This window comes from Podarcis bocagei, assembly GCF_964188305.1.
Source record: "Podarcis bocagei genome assembly, chromosome: 5".
Taxonomy (NCBI): Eukaryota; Metazoa; Chordata; class Lepidosauria; order Squamata; family Lacertidae; genus Podarcis; species Podarcis bocagei.
Window position 1 is genome coordinate 40,589,896 of NC_138129.1, and position 25,171 is coordinate 40,615,066.

The 25,171-nt window shown below is 42.4% G+C and overlaps 1 protein-coding gene across 2 annotated transcripts in view; it reads left to right on the forward strand.

Moving 5' to 3' along the window:
• The window catches only part of PLXNA2 (plexin A2), a 412,046-nt gene that overhangs the window by 154,017 nt on the left and 232,858 nt on the right, over positions 1-25,171 (forward strand). For both annotated transcript variants that reach the window (XM_081195162.1, XM_081195163.1), the window contains exon 4: positions 11,792-11,926. In XM_081195162.1, coding sequence (XP_081051288.1) covers positions 11,792-11,926 — 135 coding nt within the window. The remainder of the gene's footprint in view (positions 1-11,791; positions 11,927-25,171) is intronic.

The window sequence follows — 25,171 nt, forward strand, 5'->3', positions numbered from 1 at the left end:
TGCCTCTGAATGTTTCTTGAGGAGGCAACATGGAGGTGTGTGTGTTTATTTATTTAAATATGTATCAGCAGATAAGACTCAAAGTACAGTAACATGAAAAAACCTACATCTCATGCAAATTCACAAAGCACCAATAAAACGAACATACACATACACAGAGTAGCAATCACTGCAGGAAGCCATGACAGCTCTAGCCTGGAGCATTGCATATAGTCACAGTTTAGCCCAGGTTACACTAGGCTCATGTATTCTCACCATGCCACTTTTGTCTTGCAAATTGGTCCTGGTTTACCTACTCTTGTAACAAAGCATGCCTATGTTTGAGCAAAGAGCTGAGTCAAGATTTTTTTCAGGACAAGATAGCAAATGATCATCATAATACTTTATTTAAAACTGTGTGTTTGTGTGTGCACTGATTTTTTTTCTGGCAGAACACTCCAGAATAGGGTACTGGCACCTTTGTTCAGGATGCCACTGCTGCCTGCTAGCCAGAGGTGGGTACCTATTTTGCCCAATGCTAGGGCACACACACACACACACGCACACACGCACACACAGTCTGTGTATCTTGGAGATGGAAGGCAGGAGTGGCAGGGTTATCCCTGCACACTCAGGCCGTCAGTGGTGGGTGACTTCTTCATCTCATGCTGGGACTAGATGGAGGGTGGGGACAGTGGGCGGGAGGGATGGCAGGGTTATCCCCCACATGCTCAGGCCTGGTGGGTGCCTCCTTTGCCCTATGATTGGGCTTCTCTCTGTGTGTGATTGAGAGAGCTGTGCTTTGTGTGAGAGCAGACGAGATATATTTGTGGTGTGTGTGATGGAAGTGGGGAGAGAGCTCTAGATATTGTCTATGTGCATGTAAGAGAACAAGAGGCATGTATGTGAGGTCTGTGGTGGGGAGGTGAAGTTGGACAAAGGAGATATCTGTGTGTGATGGGGGGGGGGAGTTGCATGTGCATCTGTAGTCTATGAGTACATGTATGCACTGAGTTTGTGTGTGTGCAAGTGAGAGTGTGGCTAGCCAACTTGTGTATTTACCCTGGCACCAGGGTATGCTCCCTGTTATTAGGCAGCAACAGCATCATTGTACATGCAGAACAAATCAATACTGTGTGATTGCCACAACCAGGACCAGCAGGATATAGCAGTGACTTCCTATGGTACACATGGGAGATGAGGCAGGGGCCATCATTGATGATGTTTGCATCAATGACTCTCCTCTTTCTAATTTTGTGCAATGCCACACATCCTATAGTAGCCATTTTGTAACTGGTTCTTGATAAATCAAACTAGTAAAATCTATTAAAAATAAAACATTTGGCTTAGTGCATGTTTTATTTTTATTATCAACTCTTAAAAGCTCACCACAAGTTCAATAGAGGGAGGGACACGGGAGGAAGGGAGAGGTGGGAGAGGCATTTTACAATTTATCAAGACATAAATACTAGCACTTTGTTTATTTATTTTTAACAATAACAAGCACTGTACATACAGCATAAGAAACCTGTCCCCAACCATTTCCAGTACAGTACAGCATTAGCAGGCAAGGCAGCTGCATGGAGAGATAGTTTAAAGTTTTCTGCCCTCCCTTACAATTATCTTGGCATTTAGGGTCAGACTATGAGCCTTCCTCTAGGGAGCTTCAGGCTGCTGAGTCGAGACTTTGAACATTTAGTTAACATTTCCATCAATAGGGCTTGGGAAGCCTGGGTGTGAGTGCGTGTGTGCCAGAGAGAGAAAAAGAAATACACAGCCAAACATTTTGACACGAGTGTTGAACTTACAAAAGACTTGAATCTATAAATAATTTGGGTCATAAAGCCTTATGAAAATAAACCCTGTGGCTCTTTTTCTTTTTCTTCTCAGCATTGAATGTGGTGCTGCACTCCCAATTCTGCCTCATTAGTTCACTCTCCAGCTTCTCAGATCTAAGTCCCAGCTCTCCTCCTTTCACATTCTCTATGGCTTGAAGCTCCTCGGGTGATTCACAGAACATGCATGTGGTTTTTTCACACAGACATGAACACAGGAGCCACCTCTTCGCCCCTCCAGTAAAATATTTGAGGGGGACGGGCCCACCAAATTTGATGGGCATGGCTATTCAAATAGTGTGCATGAACCATGTCATGTGATCAGTAATGCAGGGTGGGGCTTACATGCCCTCCCCCACGGGGAGGGTGGTCAGATGATGAAGCTAAAGCAGTGGCATCAGTGTGAGATGGGCAGCAGAAGCAGCAGGGCAGGACAGTTGCTGGGGGCCTGCCTCGGCCTGTCCCGGCTGTTCCTCTGTAACTTGCCTGGTCCACCTGCCACCACACTGCTTCGCCATTCACTTCCCTTCCTGCTGGGACACCTATGTGCTGCTCTGTTGTCGTATTGCAGGAGGCATGGCTGCCAATTGGCAGCCGTGCAAACTGCAGTTTGATGATCATTATAGACTATATACTACACTAAAGAGTTAAGGCAAGCTTCCTCACTTTGTAGGCCAGAGCCTGCCAAGACATTTTGGCACCTGAGATGAACCACAGCATGGTGGCAGTGTCCCCCTGCCCCCGCCAAGGAGGAAGGGTGAGTGAAGATCTACATCTGGAACAAGGAGGGGAGGAGACCAGGAGCACCTTCTATTCACCAAAAGGTTGCTGTAGAGGAGGCAGAGGGAGGACTTGCTAATCCAACCTCCAAGGAGTGTGCCGCAGCTGTTACTGCCACCATGGCCACTGCCATAGCAATGGGGGATGCATTTCTTGGAGGCTGGATCTGCTGTCCCTGTGCATCCTGCCACCTGAGGCGGTTGCTTCACCTTGCCTCATGGGTAGGCCAGCCTTGTTGTAGACCCAGGACAAGAGGCTGTTTCTTGATGAACAGAGTAACACAGACAACTACATAGGAAAATGAAAAGTAAATGAAAGTGACCACAATAATAAGTTAAAGGGGTGGGGTCTTAGCCCCAACCCATAATAACAGAGGCAATATTTAACTCTATAATTATCACTTACTACAGCTGGGAAGGGGGGTGGGAAGTGGTGGAATCATTGGATATGTATATTTGCAAAGAGCATGTGCCTTAAACAATAAACAGGAAAAAATGGGAGTAAGAAGGAAGACATATGTCAAAGAGTGGTTAGGCCTGAAAATCAAAGCAGACAGGCTTGCCTGGCCTCATGCTGTGTTGCTGCTTTGTTTATCTTATGCCCAGGAGTGTGAGAAAAAGCCTGGGATGTCAAGCTGGATTTGCAGTCCCAGCTCAATTGTCTGTCCTTAGTTGCAGCCCCAAATCACATGTTAATGTTCCTGATTGTTGTGGCTTCAAAAAGTTATTTCAGTGCTAGGGTCACCACACCAGTGCCTTATATTTTATACATGGAGGTCTGCCAGGTTTCATACATCTGTTTGTTTCTTGTCTTCTGCTAATATTACAACCACATCTGCTTGTGTTTTAATAAAACAGAGCTTTTGCTGCTCAAAATATTTTATTTCCCACCAGTTAGGTGAAGCTTAATTCTAAAACAGGAAGGAGAAGCAAGACAACTACACGCCCTGACTTGGAAACAATTTCCCAAGGCTAGATTTGTGGTGCAGTTACTTGGTAGTAAATGGAAGGCACTCTGAGTATGAATAGGGGCTTGCTTTTTCACAGCTCCTAGATGAGAGGGAGCTGGAACTGGAAACTGGGTCTGGTGAAGTGTGTCAAAGTTTCTCCTGAATTGTGTTCTTATGGAAGACATTAGTAGGTAGGAGGGAAAGGGTGAGAGGGTGATGTAAGCGTGGCAGTTGCATTTCTTTTGGAACCTGAGACCCTCCAAATATTGTTTGACTTCAACTCACATCAGCCTCTGCTAGGGTGCCCAGTGGTCAGGGATGATAGAAGCTGTTAGTCCAGCAACATCTTAAGGCCTACAGGCTAGTCATTGTGATGCCTTTTATTGTACCAATGAGTACAGCTGCCAGTATGTCTCTCTCTCTACACCCCCCCCCCCGCAAGCAGGGCTCTTGTACCTGTAATACATGTGTCGCAGGAATCCAGCAAGTAAAGCTTTGTTTCATCCACATGGTAGGAAATGTTTTGCCATCAACTAAGCTTCTTAGCTTTCACTGCCCATTTGCAGTCTAAAATGGATGGTGGTGTTTATTACTACCATGTCTACGTAGCAGCCCATCACAATTTAGTCGATACAAGCCTTTATTATGAGGCTGGTTTATTTTCTATCCCATTTGGAACACTGGGAAATAGGTAACCTGACTAGTGTGTTTAATTTCTAATGAGGTGAAATGGCTTCTTGGCTTTGTGTTTATGGCTTTCCTTTTGCTTTGGAAGGAGCTGTGCCTCGTGTCATACTCTCTCACGTACAGCAGATTCTCACAGAGCCTTTAGAAAATGGACCCATTTACTGATGCCCTCACAACAACAAATGGAGATGATGTCCACTGCGAATTACTCTATTCCACAATAATTTAGGGCTAAATAGAGGAAGTGTGACAGAGATGCTGAGATGAGGGGGCCTGCAGGTAACACGGTTAATTGGATACGCTGATTTGAATTGAATATGCGTGTAAAGAGTCATCATTAATTTCCTCATGGACATATCTATGATTTAAGGGGAAGATTTTTAATAGGATTAGTATTTCACTTTAATTTCAAAGGGGAAGCTTCCCACCCAGAAGACAGGGCACTAAATCACACCAGTATTGCTCCTTAATGTATCAGAACACAGGATGAGGTGTGGAAGCTGAACAGCAGCCTTTTGAGAGGCTGGGTGTTTCTGCTGTATTTTGTGATAGTGAAGCTATTTATATAGAAGCCTTAGCAGATGCCAAAGTTAGCAGCAAAGAGAAATGTTAAATTAAGTGACTGCCACCACGTAGATGCCAAAGAGCCCAGGATCCAGCGATCCTTGCAGCTTCACAATAGTGGAGTAAATTTATGAAATATGCCTTTTGACTCTCTTTTCTCATTTTGTTATGGCATTCTGTAGTCATAAGATTTCCCTCTCTCTCTTCACTTTCTTCAGCTATATCAGAAATCATTACAGCTAAAAACATGCAGATGTTTCAGCACCATAACATTTCTGGAGGCACGTACCCAAAGGATCTGGCTAATGAGGTTGAGGATTTTATTGTATATCGTACTGGACTGCAACTTCTGGAAGAGGGTGTGTTTATAGCTTGGCTCATTTGTTTGCACCATCTACACACTGATGCCTGAATTGTGTAGCCTGCAAAGAACTCTGGTGGGTGGGTGAGGCAGGAGATGAGAGAACACCCTCGAAAAGGTCTGAATTAAGTAGGGGTGTCACCTGCCCAGATAAACAGCAGCTTGACAGAAGCAGCTTCCCAGGTGGGACAGAGCTGCTAAGCTAGCTTCACAGCAGCTGCATTACCCTTCCTTCTTGGGGGGAAGAGGTGGCTTAAGAATCCTGGTATATTAGGGAGCAACAAGCCATGACCCCAGGTTCACATTTCATGAAAAGCCAAACTGAGCTGCAAATTCCTGCTTGGTTTCTCCTGCTTACATCAAATGAACAGCAAAGTTAGAGCAATGGGGTCATGTCCACGAGCATGTTGCTAGTGCACAATAAACCATGATAAGCCAGCAACGTAGGCCAGGGTGGAACCAATGTTGCTGGCCTTTCAGCCCTTGCTCATTTTGAAATATAGTCCCCATTTTTCATGATCAGTTTTCAGGCCTACCCTTCTGGTTGGGCTAAGACAGTTAGTGGGGCAGGGGTCTCCTGGAGGGAGGGGCACAGAAGGTACTGGATGCAGTTCTTCAAAATGCCAGATTGGATATATTCTTTCTGTATGTATGAAGATATGGGAAATGTAGCCATGGTTCTCTGGGAATTCAGAGGAATAAACCTTGCTGCCTTCATGATATGAAGCTCGGTGTGCAGGCACTTATACAGCTATTTTTCCGGCACCTAACAGTTTGTCACGAAATTCTGTCTCTCTGAAGAATTAATAATGAAAAAAGACAGGTAATTTAATCATGGAAAGTTCCCACAAAGAGTTTTTAACGTCCTTTAATGAAAGCCTGCGGAGAGGAACTAGAAGGAGATGCCGACCCATCATAGCTTAGTTACAATGACAGTTGTGATGGTGAGTAAAATACTGAGAAGAATCAGTACAATAGGCGAGTGGGGGCCTCTGTGTTGTGTCAGAGACTTGAATGGATCAGACACTATCACCAGGGGTGCTATGCTGCAACATATACATGGCACAATATGGTATTTTACTAATCTCTTAAGATAATTCAGAGCTTATGCCTGCAGTCTACATTGTAGGAGCATTAGCGAGACAAATCTCCACCTTGCCTTTAAAGAACTGAAATTTCCAAATTGGAATGCATTCTGCTCGGTCACATGCAAATGTTTTGCTGGCCTTGAATGCTCTGAGCTGGTGCTAATATTTGGATTTGCAGATTATGCTGTTAGGCTCCTTTCAACCAGTATTTGCAAACACACATCAGCTTTGATTGAGAAAACAAGCTTCTTCCATCCCAGGAGACTCCTCAGCATCACAGCTGAGTCCTAGTGTAGGCTTCTTCTCCATCCTCTGTTTCATGAACTGTTCTGTGAGTTTCTACCTGCAGATATGCCTTTTTCCATGGAATTTCTGAGATTCAACTGGTCACTTATTAATTAGCTCTAGCTCTTTCAGAATCTGCATGGCCCCAATAAATGATTAATGGAGACCTTTGGGGGAAAGGTTTTAAAACTACTGCTATGAAAGTGAGTTATTATAGACAAAAAGAGAAGGTACCTGTCTCAAGATGCCACTGTGCAACAGTTGTCCATCTGAAGCTGAAGTGGTCATGCTGTGGCCCTCCAGATGTTTTTGGACTCCATGCCATCAGCCCCTGAATGTCTAGTGGGCAGGGATGATCGGAGTTGGAGTCCAGCAACATCTAACACATCTAAGGCCTCCTTCAAAATGTAAGAATGGCTTATGGCTCTAGAATTCCTAAATAATGCATAGCTTCCACACTGGCATTTTAAAAACTGCACATTCTAGTTTGGATCAATGGAAACCATGTAAATGCTTGCAATTGCTTTAGGAAGCATGCTTTGTTAACAAACATGTGAGGGGGACAGCAGGAATGAGCATGCTGGTTCTGCCACCTCTATTGCTGTTACAAGGTGTCACTCTAAAGCCATGGATGTACCAGCTACATTTGAGAACCTTAATAATGCAGGGTTCTAAAATGCACAGGGAGCCTTCAAAGCTCTCTTCAGATTGTCACCTTCTGTGAGTTAGATGGTGACCAATACAATGACAAAGGAGGGTCTCTTCCTCATGTGTAACAGCTAAGTTTTTTTCTCTCTGATAGTCATAAGAAAATGCACAGGTATGTGCTTATTTTCCCCTCTACAATTTATTATGTACCTAGCATTAAAGACGAGTGCCTGAATCCAACAGCAAGAGTAGCTGACACAGCCAGAATCATACAGATAATTTGTGGCTTAGGAGGGCATTGAACTGCCTCCCTAGCACCATAGTCCACTCAGGGCGTTTCTTCTGACCTGAATGAGATGAGGATATCCTGTTTCATGAAGGATTTGTTGATTATCTGCTCATGGAAAGAAAAGGCAATGCGTCCTTGCCAGAAACTCCAACTCAGTCATGTCTCAGTGATCAAGAAATGCCACCACGCCAGGCCTAGAAACACATTGCCTACTGGCCTGCGAGGATTAATTAAATTACAATCAGACATTTTAATGGAAGGACTTTGGAGGCTGTTGTCTTGGCAACTGTTTTAAACAGCTGGTTTAATGATGGGTGGAGAAGGAGGTTGCTGGGAGAGCTGGGCTTGGGGACAGAGCAGCAATCTGCTTTCTTAAAAGTGGCAGAGATGTTGAGCAGAGATGGGGCTTTTGGAATTAGTTTTGTCTTGTCTTACCCATCATGCAACGCGGCACACTTATTTTCCTTTTGGAACTAAACCAACATTATAAATTATTATGATTGTCATTTTGGGGGGAAAGGAAAGTGTTCTGCAAATGTTCTGATTCTCTCCTCGGCCCTTCTCGACTTCTACCTTTCCCAGAAGCTCAGCCATCGCTAACATTTTCTTTTCATGCTTCAGCCATAGCTTGACAATTAGAAATTGAGTCACTGAACAGCAAGATGGGACAATGAGCGACAGCCAGGCAGGAGGCTGCAGCAGATGGCTCCTTTGTGACAAGCTCTCCCCCCTCGCAACAGCTCAGTCTCTGTCCCCATCCTCCTAGCATGGAATCTCATGCAAGTGCTTTGAAGCGCCCCTTCGCACACAGCGGTTTTCTGGCCAGCAAGTAACAGAATCTCTGTCAGTGAGTGCCACTGGCCCATCAGGCAGCTTCATGGAGCCCTTGGTTCACATGGCTGGTCTAATCTCCCAGCCTGATGGTTGCCAATGTTTGCAGCTTGGTGTTATGTAGACACCATGTTGTAATCAAATGGATACTCAAATATGCAAATCCTGGTAGGGAAAAGACAATGTAATTTGTTTGTTTATCCCTCCCCCCTCTCTCCCCAAAGGCCATAAATGATTAACATTGGAAAAGAGACCCGGGTGTACTCAAAACAGTTCTGTTCCTGCTGTGTGCATAGGGGTCTGTTATAATCCAAGCAGAGTTTTCTTGCAGCAGGAGGGATTTGTATAATGAAGCCTAAAATATCACCCACACCAACAGGCCAGGAGGCCTTCGTACAGAACAAGCCAAATACCCTTCTGCTTCATTTGTTTATCAGCCAAGGACTATATTTTCATTTATTGGAGTCGGCAGACTTCAGGAGGTGACCCGTATTGGATAAAAATTTCAAACTTGTTTTTAGGTATTTCATTCTAGTGCCCAAAGTAGACAAATCCGAATGGCACTCCTCACAATGGTTTGAAAAAAGACATAATAAATGAAATAGCTCACAATTTGCTGCTTGTAACAACACCTCAAAATCTTCTGCACAAGCTGGGCAGCCTCACAGGGCTGATCTAAATCACATTTTCATTACTGATTTTAGGCAAATGCCTAGGTGTTGATGGTTGATAAACCCATGTCAGGGTTGTACTGTTTCATACTTTATGTGGGACTCACATGCTTGAATACTCCTTCATTTAACAACAACAACCCCCCCCCAAAAAAAACCCTTTAAGTGTTAGAGGGGAGACCTATGCTAGAATATTTCTCCCCGATGTTCTATTTTTGTGTGGATGAACATTCAATAATGTGATTCTGCTTAGTCCTACCTACTGGATAGCTCAGTTAGTTAGAGCATAGCGCTGATCCCACCACGGTTGTAGGTTTGATCCCTGTAAGGGACAGCTGCATATTCCTGCATTGCAGGGGGGCTGGATTAGATGATCCTCAACTTCCTTTCCAACTCTATTATTCTATGTCTGCCAACTAAAATAAAATATTGGGGGTGAGGGTGGCTTGTAAGCCCTGGCCCAAATAATTGCTCACGAGACACAGTGCACACACATGCCCATCAACTTGGGGAGGGGGGCAAAGGAACTTAGGCCCCTAGGAGTTGGCTGCTATGCTGCCGATCCCTATAGCCCAAGGTGGTGATAGCCCAGACACAGGTTTACCTCTTCAATGAGAATCATTAAAACAATGGGATGTAGGCTTCCGCTAACTAAATTTGAAAAGTCATTGTTCAAGTTTCTAACTATTACCAGCCTAAGCTGCAGTTATATATGTAATTTGCTAACTCAGACTGTGGGCTGCTATGCCACTCAGTGTATGCCATGTATAACTGATGGAAGGCTTTTGCTCTTATGTAATAAAAATATTGTTTTATTTACTTTTATGTTTTGATACTAGAATTTGGGGCTTTTGAAACACTTTATTGCTTTGGAAGATGTTGCCTGTCACCTTGGAAGGCGCTAGGCACAGACATGCATGGGTGGCAGTTAGGGTCCTCTTTCCAATGCTTATAAGTGAGAAATTAATAGTTGGGGTTTTTCAAAAAAGGGGGGGATAGGTAAAGGTGCAGTAAAGCGTTGTTTTCAAATCTGGAGCCAATGTACAAAGGAATAATGAAAAATGACCTGGGAATTGGTGTTTAGAGCCCCTACCTACATTGTCTACGTTTTCATCCTCTCACGGTGAAGGTACATTAAGGGTAGAGAGCCCTAGGCCTGGGCCCCAAATGCGGCCCTCCAGGCCCCTCTATCCTCACTGACAGCTATAGCTTCCAATTCATGCCAGAATCTTGCCCAACACAATCCTATAATGGTAACTGAAAAAAGCAATACTTTAACTGTGGCTAACAAAGAGTTATTCCCCTCATAAGTGACTACCGTGACTTCAAATTACATTCACTTATGTGGGGGGAAATGCAAGAAGGTTATGGCTGTTTTGGTTTCCCAGTGCAAGTGAATGGGAGAAACACAATTTGAATTCAGGTCTGAATCGATCTGGATCAAATTGGTGTCCATTCTGAACTACTGAATCAGGTCCTGCATCAGATGAGAGGGGGTATATGCAGAGGGAATAAAATACAAATAAAGTACTGATGGTAACAGTTGCAATTCTCTCTCACACAAAGTTGTATAAATAATACAAACATTCTGGCATTGTTAAGCCAATTAACACACATAGTGTGATAAAATTAAATTTTGCTGATTCAGTCCGTAAGTGAGAACCTCTTGATGAATTGTAATTCAGCAGTTTCACATTGTAGTTTTGCTTTGAAATTCCTTTGTTCCAGTGTGGAACTATTTGTTCCAGAGCGTTCTGAAAGGTTGAAATGTTCTCCCACTGTTTTTATTAATATTGCTTTTCCTGATATTAGATTTGTTTCTGTTTGTTATTTAGTGTAGCAACTGGTCTATTTCTCCTATGTTGAACACAGGAGGGCATTGTTGACAGGTATATAGAGTTATATAGAGATATAGATATACATATTTCACATTGGAAGATGAGCTGATGTTGTGTATGACATTATTCAGACCTGTAATAGTGTTGTCAGTGTAGACAAAGGTACAGAGTTGGCATCTGGGTATGCTGCAGGGTCTGGTTCCTGTATTCGTACCACTGTTATGTGGCCTGTTGCTCACAAATTAAATGAAGAACTGTGTTTGAATGTCTATATTCTGTTTCAAAGGAATGCATGATCAAACAATGCATTCAGGTCAAGCCTGTGTTCTGCTGACATTTAGAAGTGACACACTTGCTTTTTCACTTGGTGAAATTGTATGAAGAATCAAGACATAGTGGGGTGGGAAAGAGCAAAATCATCCAGCTTCCATATATTAATTTATTATGTACACATAAAGCTGGGATGGGAAATCTGTGGTCCTCCAGATGCTCCTAAACTACAGCTCCCATCATCCCTGACCATTGGCCATGCTGGCTGGGACTAGCTGAATTCCAGTACCTGCAGAGTCAAAGGTTTCCCATCCCTGACAAAGGGCTTGCATGCATTCAAGTTGTATCTGCATAGACACAACTGGAACCTGAATAGTGGGGGGCCCAGTCATGAAGAAAGCCTATAAGCATCCAAGTATTCATTTATGCTCTGTGCACACAAGGTCAATGGACTTGTGGAGATTGGGGCAGGGACTCTCCTCTGTTTTCCTTTCCATTCTCTGTGCAATTTAACCATTGAATACCTAAAATGCATTCCAAATGTCGTTTGTGAATTCTTCACAGCACTCTTATAATATGATTCCATTTGGATGTGCTGGGTATCAGACCAGCCACGTATTTACTTTCCATTGTATAGCCACTTGGTTAGGATCTGCCTGTATTTCTCCCTCACATTTAATGACAGTGATTTAACCTGCAGTATGTCTTTATTCCAGATCCGAGCAGATGGGCCTCCTCATGGTGGCATTCAGTATGAAATGGTGCCAGTTTTCAAGGACGGGAGTCATATCCTTCGTGACATGGCCTTCTCCACAGATCATAATTACCTCTATGTCATGTCAGAAAGACAGGTAAGCCTTGCTCTTTAAAACCACAGTAGGCCTTAAGCTTAGCTCCTCTGCAATGGGAAAGCCTTGCATATTCCAAAGGACTCTTAACATTTGCTTCAGGTATGGATAGTGCCAAAGGTAGCTTTATTTTTATCTGAGTCTGGCCAGAGACAACTGTCAGTGCACCAGGGGAGGAGGAGTTTTCCTTCTCATCAGCACACTATTGTCTCTAAGAAATGGAAATTGGACAGTGCCACTATGAATGAAATATGGTTCGGGGATTTGGACTTCATTCTGATATCAAATCCCATCCCTAGCAGAAGCCACTTCCATTCATTCCTCTCCTTGTGTTTGGCAGTAGGCTACTTTTACATAGAATTGCCCTTTGTTGTTTTAGTCTTCTAGATTTCAAGGTTGTGTTTGTGTGTGCAAGAGGCTATGAAATCACAATATTGTGATTGGAGCTAAAATGTGTGGCAGGTGGATAGTGTTCAAGTATGTGCAGGATACAGTTTTGTTACATGTGTCTTCTGTCCAGCCATATCCTGACCTTCCCCTCTTTAGTGTTAGAAAATATAGCAGTGGCAAGGATTCTGGATGGCACTTCTGAATGTTATTAGTGTAACATACAAACCATGTTTAGATTGAAAGTGTTTTGAGACTTTGGTACTTTTTATTTAGAAATGTAGGAATTCAAGTACCGTCCCATGAACAACTGATCAGCTTTACAATAAGTTTGAATGATTCTGTGATCCACCTCTAAACCTTTAAGAACTCATTGGCCTTGTCCTTTAAAATGTCTAGATATAACCAATAAATTCAATCTTTTGCTTTAAATTTCACCCATACAATGCAGTTATACACCTGGTTTTAAAGGGACACGGGTGGCACTGTGGTCTAACCCACTAAGCCTCTTGGGCTTGCCGATCGTAAGGTCAGCTCGACAGTGTGAGCTCCCGTTGCTTTGTCCCAGCTCCTGCCAACCTAGCAGCTTGAAAGCATACCTGCATGAGTAGATAAATAGGTACTGCTATAGGGGAAAGGTAAACAATGTTTCTGTGCGCTTTGGCATATGTCAAGGTGTTCTGTGCACCATTTATTCATGCTGGCCACATGACCTGGAAAAAGCTGTCTGCAGACAAATACCGGCTCCCTTGGCCTGAAAGCGGAGATAAGCACTGCGCCCCATAGTTGAATTTGACTGGACTTAACCATCCAGGGGTCCTTTACCTTTAACTTACCTATACCTGGTATTAGAGCAATCCATACCCCAATTCCCCACTGATATGGCTTTGTGGGGCAGTGGGGCCACCACTGCATCCACAGCCCTGATGTTCATCATGGTTGCATCCAACAGCGATCCAGCCAATGTGCCTGCCACCCAGCAGCATGGTAGGCAAGTAGATGGAGGAGGTTGGCACAAGGAGAGCTGGGTTGAAGGACACCTCTGCTCCTTCCAAACCCACCTTCAGCCCAATGTAAGGAGGGTTTGGATTGCTCATTTAGTGCTAGATCTGTGCTATCTTGGGATGGGCTGATGAGGGAAAGAAATTGTCTCCGAGTAGTTGCAAACAGGTTCTGTGATGGGGCTCAGATCTTATCCATTCACTAGGTTGTTCTATAATTTTTCAATTCAGTCTGATAGGTTCAGTCTAAGACTTTACCCAAACTGGAAATAGTCACCATTTGATTGAAGACCGTGGCAACATGTGCATGAATTCTACTGGAACTAGACTGTATCAATAGATGCAATCTAGCTAGAAGGTTTCTTCTTAGTTTGATACCACTGTTGTCTTCACGGGTTTTTCTCTTTCTTATGATTAGGCACAATTTATCTGTGTTGTCCTCATGAAGTGTCGCTTATAATTTTCTCTACTTCATGGTGATCCCTCTGCAGTGAATTCACAATGTACATATCTCAGTTGCCCCAGGCTGTTTTGTCAGTAGCTCTCATTTATCACATTTACCCTACAGCCATTGGGAATAGATGTGGGTGGTGATCCACACAACACTTCAGCTGGTGAGCATACACTTAAAACAGCACAATTCCACTTGGATGGTATTTAATGTGAGCATGCAATTGTAGGAAATTGATGGTTTGCTCCAAACTTTCTTGATGTTCAAAACTCATTTCACTTGAGAGAAAAGAGGAGAGTGACAAACTCCCTCCCTCTAAACCAAATTTTAAACAGTGAGCTGGTAGCTGAGTCACTGCTTCCCAGGTTGTGTCAGCTGTTCGATTCCCTGATATTTACTGTCTTCATGGTCCTTGCTCTGAACCTGTTTATGAGTGTGATAAACTGTGCTTCTGAAAAAAGGAACCAGATTGTACCCGGCAACACCAAAATGATTATGATGGAAATTTATTGCCTTTGCAGTCCACTAGAGTCTGTTGCTTAAGGGAGCCAACACCATGTAAATAATCCAGAACCTCGACTGTAACAGATCAACTGCATTCCACTCCTGTCGGGGATGAGAAAATGCAAGAGGTCCCAGCCATGAAGCCCTGCTCTTGGGTTCACTGATTCAGTTAAGCATTTTAGTGGCTATCATTCATGGCTCTGTAATGGTGAATAATTTGTCTAGTGCTGTGTGTATGGCAGTAGATGAGGGTATCATCTCAAGGAGTCTGGTTTGTGCTACATTTTTATTTGTAGAATTTAATTCTTTGAAAATGGATTTTCAGAAGGCAGTACAAGGGACTTGATTTTCCAGTTTTTTATTTTCTATATTAGCTCATATTGAACAAAAAAAGACTCATAGGGTTGTATTCAATGTAGTTCTACTCAAAGTAGACCTCTTGGGCCATATTCAAGTAACCAATAGTCCATAGCTAGCAGTAGGTTGGCATTTATGCATCATAAAAAGGCATAGAAGAACAGGCATGGACTGGCAGGGCTCCAAAAAGTGTGGGGTGGAGGCAGGGGGCCAGGAGTGTAACCCAGGAGTGTGAGCTAATGATTTATGGGACTCAGTGCTGCCTGCATGGCAGGAGCCAAGTCAGGGAGAGGAGGAAGAGTCAGGGCAGTTTGAGACGGAAGAAGGTGTGCAGGATGTCACAGAGGAAGAAGAAACTATTCAGACAAGGGAAAGGCCAGTCGACTCTTTACTTTCTCCCACCCCGCTGTCTCCTAGGACCAGGAGGGGCTTGAAAAGGGAAGAGCAGCAACAACTTCCATGCAGGCAAAGTCTCAGGTTGCAGTCATGCAACCCCTCAGAAGAGGGTATATAAGCTGGAGGAGGGGAGGGGGCCCACTGTTGCTGCAACCTGTGGACAGCTGCCTAGAGGTTAGAAAATGTCTGTGTGTGTATATATATTCGGAGCACCGTGGGAGCTGCTTCTCTTGTCATTAAAGAGTTAACTATCAACTTCTTTAGCAGGGGCAGCAGTCTGTGACAGGAACACAGAACTGCATTAGATTTGCATGGGTTAATGTGTACAGATGTAAATTTGGAAATTATTATTATAATTTAAATAGAAACACGTTGCATCTCTGCATTGTGGGGAAGACTGTGGCCAGGTGATCTGCACTGCCCAGGTGCTGACTCTTGATGTGCAACATGCCCTCTCACCTTATGGTTCTTTATCTATAAACAAGACATGGACTGAACAACCCTTCAAATGAGACGACTGTCCTCTGACAGGCCTGCAAACAGAAGACTGTCCTCTGAAAAGTCGGACACATGGCCATCAGAGATGATAATCCTGCTGTGTGATTATTAAGTGAAAAGAGTTAGCCACCCCTGCCTTGGAGCTATAAACACAGAGTACAGTGTACCCCAGACAGCTTCGTGAATCATCATCTTCTTAGAACTCGTATTACAGATGGTTGTCCTCTAAGCCGTTTACCAACATCTTTCTTGCTTCTCCCCCCTTCTTGTTTGTTTAACATCCAGCTGTAGGAAGAGTTCAATGAATCACAAAAGCTAGCTCAGCACTTCATGACCTTTAGTTGCTCCTAATAAATGTATTATGATACTGCATCTTAGATTTTTTCCCTCCTTTTTCTAATGGATCAACATGACTTCTTCTATTCTATTTTTTGTCAAAGCAGCAAATGGAGGTGGGCCCAGCTGTGAGGTGCAAGAGTTGTGCTTCCTCACTATAATTTACCATTGTAAATTTAAATTGGCTGATCATTTTTGCAAGGATGCCTTATCTCTAGCTTGGCACGAAGAATTCAAAGAAACTGAACCACACACGAAGTTTCCCAATAGAGATGGAGCAGGGATGTCTTCAACTCATCTGTTATGGGGTGAGAGGGCCTAAATATTCATCAGAGCTGCTAATTCTCTTAATTGTGAATTGGGGAGAGTTACTAAATAATGAAAAATACCTAAAGTGCAATTCCATTAAGAACTGTGTTTTACTCAATGGTGAAGTGTTTTACATGTCTCCTTTGTTGTTAACCTGTTCGTGATTGTTTCTGTACCACTGTTCCCGGTTAAGAGAAGAGACTCTTCTCACAGAGATCTTAAGGAAGTGAAACATTTTTTGTGCAGAGTGCTTTTTAATGACTAGCAGGAAAAAAACATAGGTTATTTCATTGGGGACAAAAATAGAGGAAGGTTTAAAAAAAGACCACCAAATTCAATCTGCAAAAGCAGCTGGAATCAAATATGAAATTTTGAAGAGTCTTTGAAACTTCACTTGAGTCTGCAAAAAGAGAAGCAAAGAAAGCTGAATAAAGTTCTTCTGCCTTCACAAGTTTTGTCAGAGAGATATCCTGGTACTTCACTGGCTTTGAAGTTCTGTCGATGCAGTAATGTATGGGAGAAAAGTGTGGTCCATGTCTTTTTTGCCTATGATTTCTATTCTGCCATTTGCAATCAAAGACCCTCCTGTTTTTGGCCTATTCGCCATATTAAGTCATTTATTAGCAGATTACATTCCTTGACTTTCTTTGGTGGTATGCATGTGTGTATCCGCTAAACTAGTAGAGCAGACTAGGAATCAGTTATTTTCTTAGGAGTAACTTTTCCTAAGAAACAAGAAGCTTTTCTCTTAGGTATTAAAGGTCCAGAGATCCTGAAGGACCAGATTAAACTATTTATGTATGCGACCACGGCTGCACAGATTCTGTTAGCCCAGAAATGGAAAGATGCTACAACTCTGACCAAGGAAGAGTGGCAGATAAAATTGATGAACTATGCTGAGATTGCAAAACTTACAGGAAGAATTAGAAACCAGGAAGAGGTGGACTTTAATAACGAATGGGGAAAGTTTACAATCTGTTTGAAAAACTATTGTAAACAATTACATACATTGGTAGGATTGACAGAAAACTTGTAGCAAAAATTTGAACTATGGAATGATAAAGGATTTATGAGAATAAAGTTATGAAAGAGATGCAGAGGGGAAAATAATTATATTAAGATCCACAATGGGGGGGGTGAAGTCAAAGGGGATTTTATGTTTATGTTTTCATTTCGCTTGTATATGTAAAATAGAAAATTCAAAAAAGGAATCAGCTGGTGAAATTGATGGTTTGACCTTTATTCTCTGGGAAACTGCTCTTAAGCAGTTATCATAGGTTGCTAATGTCACCACATATCTTTTTATCTCTATTATTCTCCTTTTGTACAGCATTTGGAACTGAATCTGTAATGTTTTCAGCTTTGGTCTATTGAACGTAATATCTGTCTGTCAATAATTTGTCACGTCTGTTTAACAGATATCCTATTTCTAGGCTAATTGTCCTGAATAAGAGAAATTGCTCTTGTTGCTTTTAACTCACAAGCTTAACACAACTGCTCTGTACTCTTGTGATCTGATCTTATGGGCCACTTTGCATGCTATGAGACAGAAATGCTCTTTTCCTCATTGAGCATTGCAATATGTGGAGGAGAGAGGAGTGTCTGAAAATACCTGGGAGATTCAGTTGGCCCAAGTTCCTGAGCTCTCAGTGTATTTTCAAACAAATGCATCTTTCCTTGCAGATCTTTCTCACTTGGTGCCATTGTCTTTGCTTGACGTGAGCAGTGAGCAAACCTCTCCAACTGTTAAGAGATAATACTAAATCAATCATATGAAGAGAAACAATTTTAGCTTGAAATGTGTCAGGATAAGCCATGTGCTCTATCTGTCAACCAAGCACAGTTCCCAAAATTTTGTCAAGCGCTGGAATTACAATGATTGGCGCCTAGGATAAGACAATGTAGTTGCAGCAAGGTGCAGCGAGGCAAATAGGACAGGGTTGGTTCCAGAGGCTGGGGTCACAGGCTAAACTTCCACTGCACCCTTTTATTTTCTCCCACATGAGTGCATCTCATTGCATTCTACAGGGACAAGGAGTACAGCATGACTCTCATCACATTATGGTAACTGTGTGAGGGGCAACGCCTGAAGAGTGCTATGAAACAGTATTTTCTGCACATGTGGTCACTATTCATATCCCTAGGAATCCTGCACAGGTTTGGAGGGCTACATGAAAAAAATGGAGTACCATTTTATATCTGTGCTATTTTGAAAGTTGTTTCACAGCATCCATACTTAAAATAATGCGCTATAAATTGTCTCTGACAGAGAAGCAAACCTGTTTGTGCTTCTGCATATGTGGAATAGCAGCAGGTGATTCTGCAACTCAGGATGAAGATCGCTGACACAGGGTGATATGCTGTGTCAGTGAAGCTAGAAATTGCAGCGACTGTTGCAGGCAAAACTGAGGCCCACTGGCACATCTGCACTGAGAGAATTTGTGAGGAGCCATTTTTAGCTTGCTTCCCAGCATGAGCTGCCTTGCGTTTCTCAAAAACATCCAAATTCAATTAGCATGTTTTTATGTGTGTGCTTTCTAAAGAAAATACAGCGCTGAATCCTGGGTCCTTGCTGCTATTTCTGCTAGTGATTTATTTTTATTTTTTGCTTGCTTCTGCAGAAATTAATGAACCCTGAGGATACACAATCGGGCATGTTGCACCTGGAGTTGCGCTCAGTGATTACACAACAGTTTGAGGGGTTAAAGAGAAAACAACAGCAGAACACTTGTAAATGTCCAGGGATTGCCACCAGCCCACATAGTGGAGGCAGATTGATCCTGCTGTGGTTCCCAACCTCCATACTGGGAAGCAAATCCCACTGATATTAAGTGGACTTCCTTCTGAGTATACTAGTGCTGTACCAAAATCTGCCTCTGGTTTTTTGGAGGTTTTTGTCCACTGTGAAAGAGGCTTAAACTTTTCTGCCTCATTCTTAGGACTCTTGAGGATTTCTCTGGCGACTGTGGGAAACCATGTATTAATACTAGTTCTGCTGTGGTTTAATGCCTCACCACCACCACCACCTTTAGAGTTTTTGTGATGGATCACTGATCTGTCATTTGAACAACTACTTTCTATGCACACAGTTCCTCTTCTGTATACCTTACCCTTAACCCTTCTTTCCACATAAAGCCTCTTAACATCACTTCTTCCTTTGAGCATGGCTTGTTCACACTGCACAATAGCTCTTTTCCATTGCTTGAGTAGCTCAAAGAGGCTGTGCTGTAAACTTGGGACCTTGCTGTTCCCAAATCCTGCCTAATGCTTTATTTAGGAAACATAGGTTGTTCTCATTCCTTGGCTTCACCTGTGGAAATAATTCTTGAAAGAGAGAGAGAGAGAGAATAAGTGAACAATAGAGCACCTGAAATGATTTCTCATGGCTTATGTGACATTTTTACACTGGCTTGATGTAGTTCAGAGACCCTTATGCAGAATATTATGAACAGAGCTGCACTCATGCCTGTCACTCGGCGGGAGGTGGGAGAAGATTAATGCCATGCCCTAAAGATTCTCCTCACGTTGCAGGGAGAAGGGCAAGACAGTCAAAGCAGAGGGAAGGCTGGGCCCCTGCCTGTATAAATGATAGGCCTTCTTACACCAAGCCTAGGGGAGGCAGGTGAACTCTGTATGGAAGAGGTGGGAACATTGACTCTTGAAGGTTATTTGAATTAAAAGGGTGGAGGGGTGTTCTTCTTTTAACTGCAGCCAGAGAAGAGCCACAGAAAGGTTACATACATAGTTCAGTTCAAGGAAACCTTATTGCCATGAAAAAACTTTACATAAATTGCCAAGGTTTGTGAAAGCGATAGATCCCCTCAGGCCAATCCCAGGAAGTTTTCATTGGACCAGGTAATTAGCATTTGCTATGGGGGAGTCATTCCAAGAAGTTGTGAAAGGGAAGACATGAGGGAATAGATGGGTTTTCTGCTCATTACCCAATACCAAAGTTTGGTGTGCAATTTATTCCAGTACAGCTGGAGGGTATCTCTTTACCCTCCTGAGTGAAGCTAGGCATACTAATCAACATCTACATAGGATTGCCACTTCGTCCACGGGGGGAGCTGCCTCCTCACCAAGCCTGCTGTTGTGTCTATATTTGCACATGTGAATTCATTTAAATTTAGGCAAATTTAAAATCGGCAATTGCCGAACACCACTGCTCAACTAAGATCACCCAAACACTGCAAGATGACAGAGCCAAAACAATGAGGCTATTTTAAGGTTGACCTGATCAGAGTTAAGAAAATGGGTTGGGGGGTTACTCAAGCTAGCATGGAGAAAATATATTGCCCTTGCAATGCATAATAGTACTAAGGAGAATTGTAAGCATTGTATCCGTTTCTATCCGTTTAAAGTTTCATAATTGCAGGCAATTATGAGATGTGTCATTAATTGTTTTAATTGCTATAAGGGCTGAAGATTAAGAGTGCACGGTGATATTTCCCACTATCAACAGAGCTGTGCTTTTTCAGAAAATTCCATTAATTTCAGTTAGAGATATAAATTTCTGGAAATTTTGAAGCCATTGTGAATTCCCCAGACACCCTTTTCTTAAAGGACATTTTGAGAAAATTTTGATATATGCAGTACATTATTTCTTATTAAACCTGAACTTATTTCACTCCATTTACAACATAAAGGGGACTCATTTGCAACTTAATAAGAATACAAAATTTTTCTATATGGTTGGAACAGGGAACAGGATATGGCTGTGGACAATTAGAGAAATTATCTGGAAGTTTGCTTAGAAATAATACCCTCTTCGTATAGTGGCTCTTACTTCCCAACAAACACAAATACGATGGCAGCTTTGAAAGTATAAATGGCTGCAGTCCTAGGGGCCTTTTTCAGCTTGAGGACCAGAACTTCTTATGAGCTACACACTGGTGGCAAAAAGTGGGTGAAGTAGTGGATGCAATTCATACCTATGTATAGTGGGCTACATTCCAGTAGTTACATGCATCAGAGGTTTCTACATGCCTACAACCATCTCTCTATCCAGGCAAGCAAGATGCATTATCACAGTGCAAGGAGACATTCCAGCTGGTTGAGGAGGACATGGAACAGGACCAAGAAGAGATTTGGGCTGGGGGAAGACAGAAGAGGCTTAAAGGGCTACATGTGGACCCTAGCCTGAGGTTCCCCACTCCTCTTATGTGCACTTACCTGGGGGTCCCATTGAACCCAAAGCAGACATGCACTGGATTGTACCTTTGTACCAAGATGCCTGTGTCATAGCCACTGGAAGTGAGAGGTGTGAAGATTAACCCCAAGGGAGCGGCCAGGTCAATAAGACATCAGATTCAGGATACTTGCTTCTAGAATCTCCAAAATCACAGGAAGAGGGCAAGCAGCAATTTACAAAAAATGAAGGCCCTGTATGCTCACCTCATGAAGATGGCAGCCTCTTGAATCTTGATTTGAGTGTGGCATAAATCTACAGTATAGATAGGAGCTATAATTTTCTGTAGCTTCTTCATTTTGTTTTGGGGCAGAACAAACCTCAGTGGGGCTGAGGGGTTGCAGACCCACTGCTGCATCTCAAGCCTGGCTGGCTTACGCCAGGCAGAGTGGAAGACAGGGAGGTGGTAGTTTTGTATTCAATTTAGATTGGAGGGGTGTGTGGAGGATCAGGGTCCTTGGAGGATTTCTGAGGATTTGGATCTTGTGGATCCAAAACTACTGGCATATTGCCCTGCATCAGACCTTTCAGAGCTTTCTGCCCACCTGGGCATAGACCATGGCATAGCAGATCACCATCACAAACTCCTCTCTGCAGAGGCTAATGGAGACGTACCTACAGACCATGCATAACTAAATATATTGCTGGCCCAGTTAGCTTTTAGTGCTGGGATACTTGTAGAAATAAATTTGTATTTTTATTTTGTATTACTGTTGTACAGTGGATGTTTTTCATCATTAAAGCTGTGTTGTACGTACTTTGCTTAGGAAGTCAGCCAATAAATATTTTGAATAATAAAAGCATGTGACGTACGACTGTATTATAAAACCCTGTATTAAAACAGATTCCAGTGAGTCCTCCCACCATGTCCCCCCCATTCCAATATTTTTCATCAGAAAAGATGGAATCAAGACACACTTGTGTGTGTAGTAAAGACAGTAAATGGGTTTTAAAAGCAATCCAAATCCCCAGAAATCCTCCAAAAACAATCTTTTCTTGCTAGTTTTTCTATTTTGGGAACGCTTGCAAATATGTTTGTGTAGCATTCATCGTTTTGTCTATCAGTAAATTTCAATTGTTATCAAGGGATCTGTTTCAGTGATGTGTGCAGGAATGTGGGAATTGACATTTACTAATAAAAATAAAATCCTGCCAACTCTATACAGAAAAGCTCCATAGGAATGCGAGTTCCAGGAGCCTGTAATTAGAACTTGCACCTGGTGCCCTGTCACAAAGTCTCACAGCAACTTACATTGATGTTGGCTTCATAGTCTTGTTGCTGTTTTGAAAAGTAAGAAAGAAAAGTTCTGGGAAAGACAAAGGAGTTTTTGGACTCTGTTACATTAATACTGGGAGGGTTGGTTTCTTCTTGAATGATGTGAACACCTACAATTCTGGCTATGTTTGTCAGCAAGACCATTCCAATAATTGGCAGGGCTACAAAGAGATTAAAAGTGTGTTCCCAAAATTTGGAAATATTTAAAGATACAGGGGAAACACTATACATTTGCATAGGAGTGCTTCAGTCTCAATCTGAAAATATAGCAAAGAAATGTTTTTTTTTCTTTACTAGGACTGTCACTCCAATAATAAATCTTGGTTCATTTCAAATGAGTTTTAGTCAATTAACTGGTGGATTATCTGATTGAATATGTTTATGAATAAAAAGAATTCTAAAGATAAAAGTGTGATAAAATAACCTTTCCAGCTTACTATATCATCTGCAGAGTCCAAGATATTATTTTACCCTTACATTGTTTGCAGTCTTGCTGCTAGTATTCAGAGATTCACTCCCTCTGCTTATGGAAGTTCCATTTAGCGGTTGTTACTAATAGTCATATACTTCCTCCGGTTTAATCCAGCAGATCCAAGTAGGCTGAACTAATGTCAAGTGGGTGGCTTGGTGGCTCTGTCCCATCAGACCTGCCACTACTGTAAATGTTGGTTGATTATTGTATCTTATTTACTGCATGGTCCAAAAGCATCCTGATACTAAACTGCAAACCAACAACTGAATTTCAGTGCCTCTCTGGGCCCAGATTTTCTCCCACAACACACACACAATCCTTTTTCTTTCCCTTCAAGGCAAATAATGCTGTTCCTTGGAGCTTATTTCTTGCAACACTTTTATTAAACACAACACAAAATGCTTAATCAATTAATCGGTTCAGTTAATTGACTAATGTTGCTGCTCCACTCTTCAGGGATTTCTGAAAATACAGTATGTGTTGTGCATTTTCAAGATTTAGTGCTAGTCTGAGGATGAATGTACAGTACTCAGGGCAAGTTGTCGTCAGTATCTCCCAGAACACTAGTTGTTAAATTTTATTTTCTTGAGCACTACTGCTCCAGTTTGCTTATTCTTGGCAGACCACATTTCTTCCTTTATGGCCTCCATGTGAGAAGCCACTTGAAAGACCTGAATTAAAATCCAACTTCCCCTGCCCTCCAGTGGAAGTCTGCCGGACACCTGGGCTAAAGGGAGAGGAGAATCATTGCTATCTTGCTAGTGGATGCTGTTAGATTTGTGCAAGATCCATTGAGCTACAATTGCCTTGTGTGTGCATCTTGTAGATGTGCCCATGAGTGCTCATATGACCAGAAGTGGAGCCTATTGCTTTCTGCTGTCTGTGTGGAGTTAGAGCCCTACTGTGTGACTTGGCCTTGACTCTGCATGATGTACCATACCACCTACCTCCAATTTCTAAACTGCTCTAACTCTTCTTTCTCTGAAATTTGGACAGTTTGTACCTCTTACCCAAGGAAATGCTCCAGACCATATTTCCTAGGACAAATGTTCTTAATTTTATTATTGGCCCACTGCTACACTACTGTTCTACGCCACACTATCAGAATTTCTTGTAAAGAAAGCTGTTGTCATATGTGTATCTATTTTTTGTCACCTCTCAAAGCACCCTTTGCTGGTTGTGAAGTAATTGCCTAGCAAATGTTTTAGTGTTGGGAGCCACAGAGGCACAGGAGCCTCTGGAAGTAAATTGTAATGAAACTCTGTGCCCTATAACCCTAAAATGTGTAAGTCCCATGAAAACAGCTTTGTGTTTCAGCTGGATTTTCTGGCTGGTGAGTCCGCCATGGGGGTGGGGTGGGGGATTGGACAAGGAGTAAATGCTAGATGCCCAGATGATTTACAAGCATTTAGGATTGGGTTGAGGGCTAAGAAAAGTAAAGAAGGGCCATCAATTGATCAGGAAAGCCATAAATGTTCCTAGTGTCCTGAAAAGAAGTGAGATGAACCGGCAGAAATGCATAAGGATGGAAAGAGCTGGGAAATAAAACGAGGAGGGTAAAACTCAAACCATTTTAAATTTGAAGTTAAACTGCTTTTCCAGATGGTTTTCTATACATGATCCTGAATATAGTTGCTGCACTGAAACCAGGGAGCTCTGTTGTTGTTAAGTTAATCAAATATATTTTGCTCAATGTTTACACCCATTCCGGTGAGATATCTCTTCTGATAATGATTATGCTGGATGGGTGGAATACATAAGGTTGAGATTGATTGCAGTTGGAACAGGCTTTAAAAAAGTAACGGTTTGGCTTATGTATTGAGAGCTGAAGCTATAGGCTCTCTCATCTTAATGGAATTCAAGGCATACTTTAAAAAAATGAAATACCTATATATACCTTTTCCAATCTTGCCAAGTTCTGTGTTAAGGCAAGATGTTAAGGCACTTACTGGTCATGTACACACAGTTCAGAATTTAAATAAATCTGCACTTTGTGTAGACGTGCAAAAGAAAAAAAAAGAATTGTAATTGGGTCAGAAACCTGCATTTACAAATGTTTCCCCTTGAGTGGAA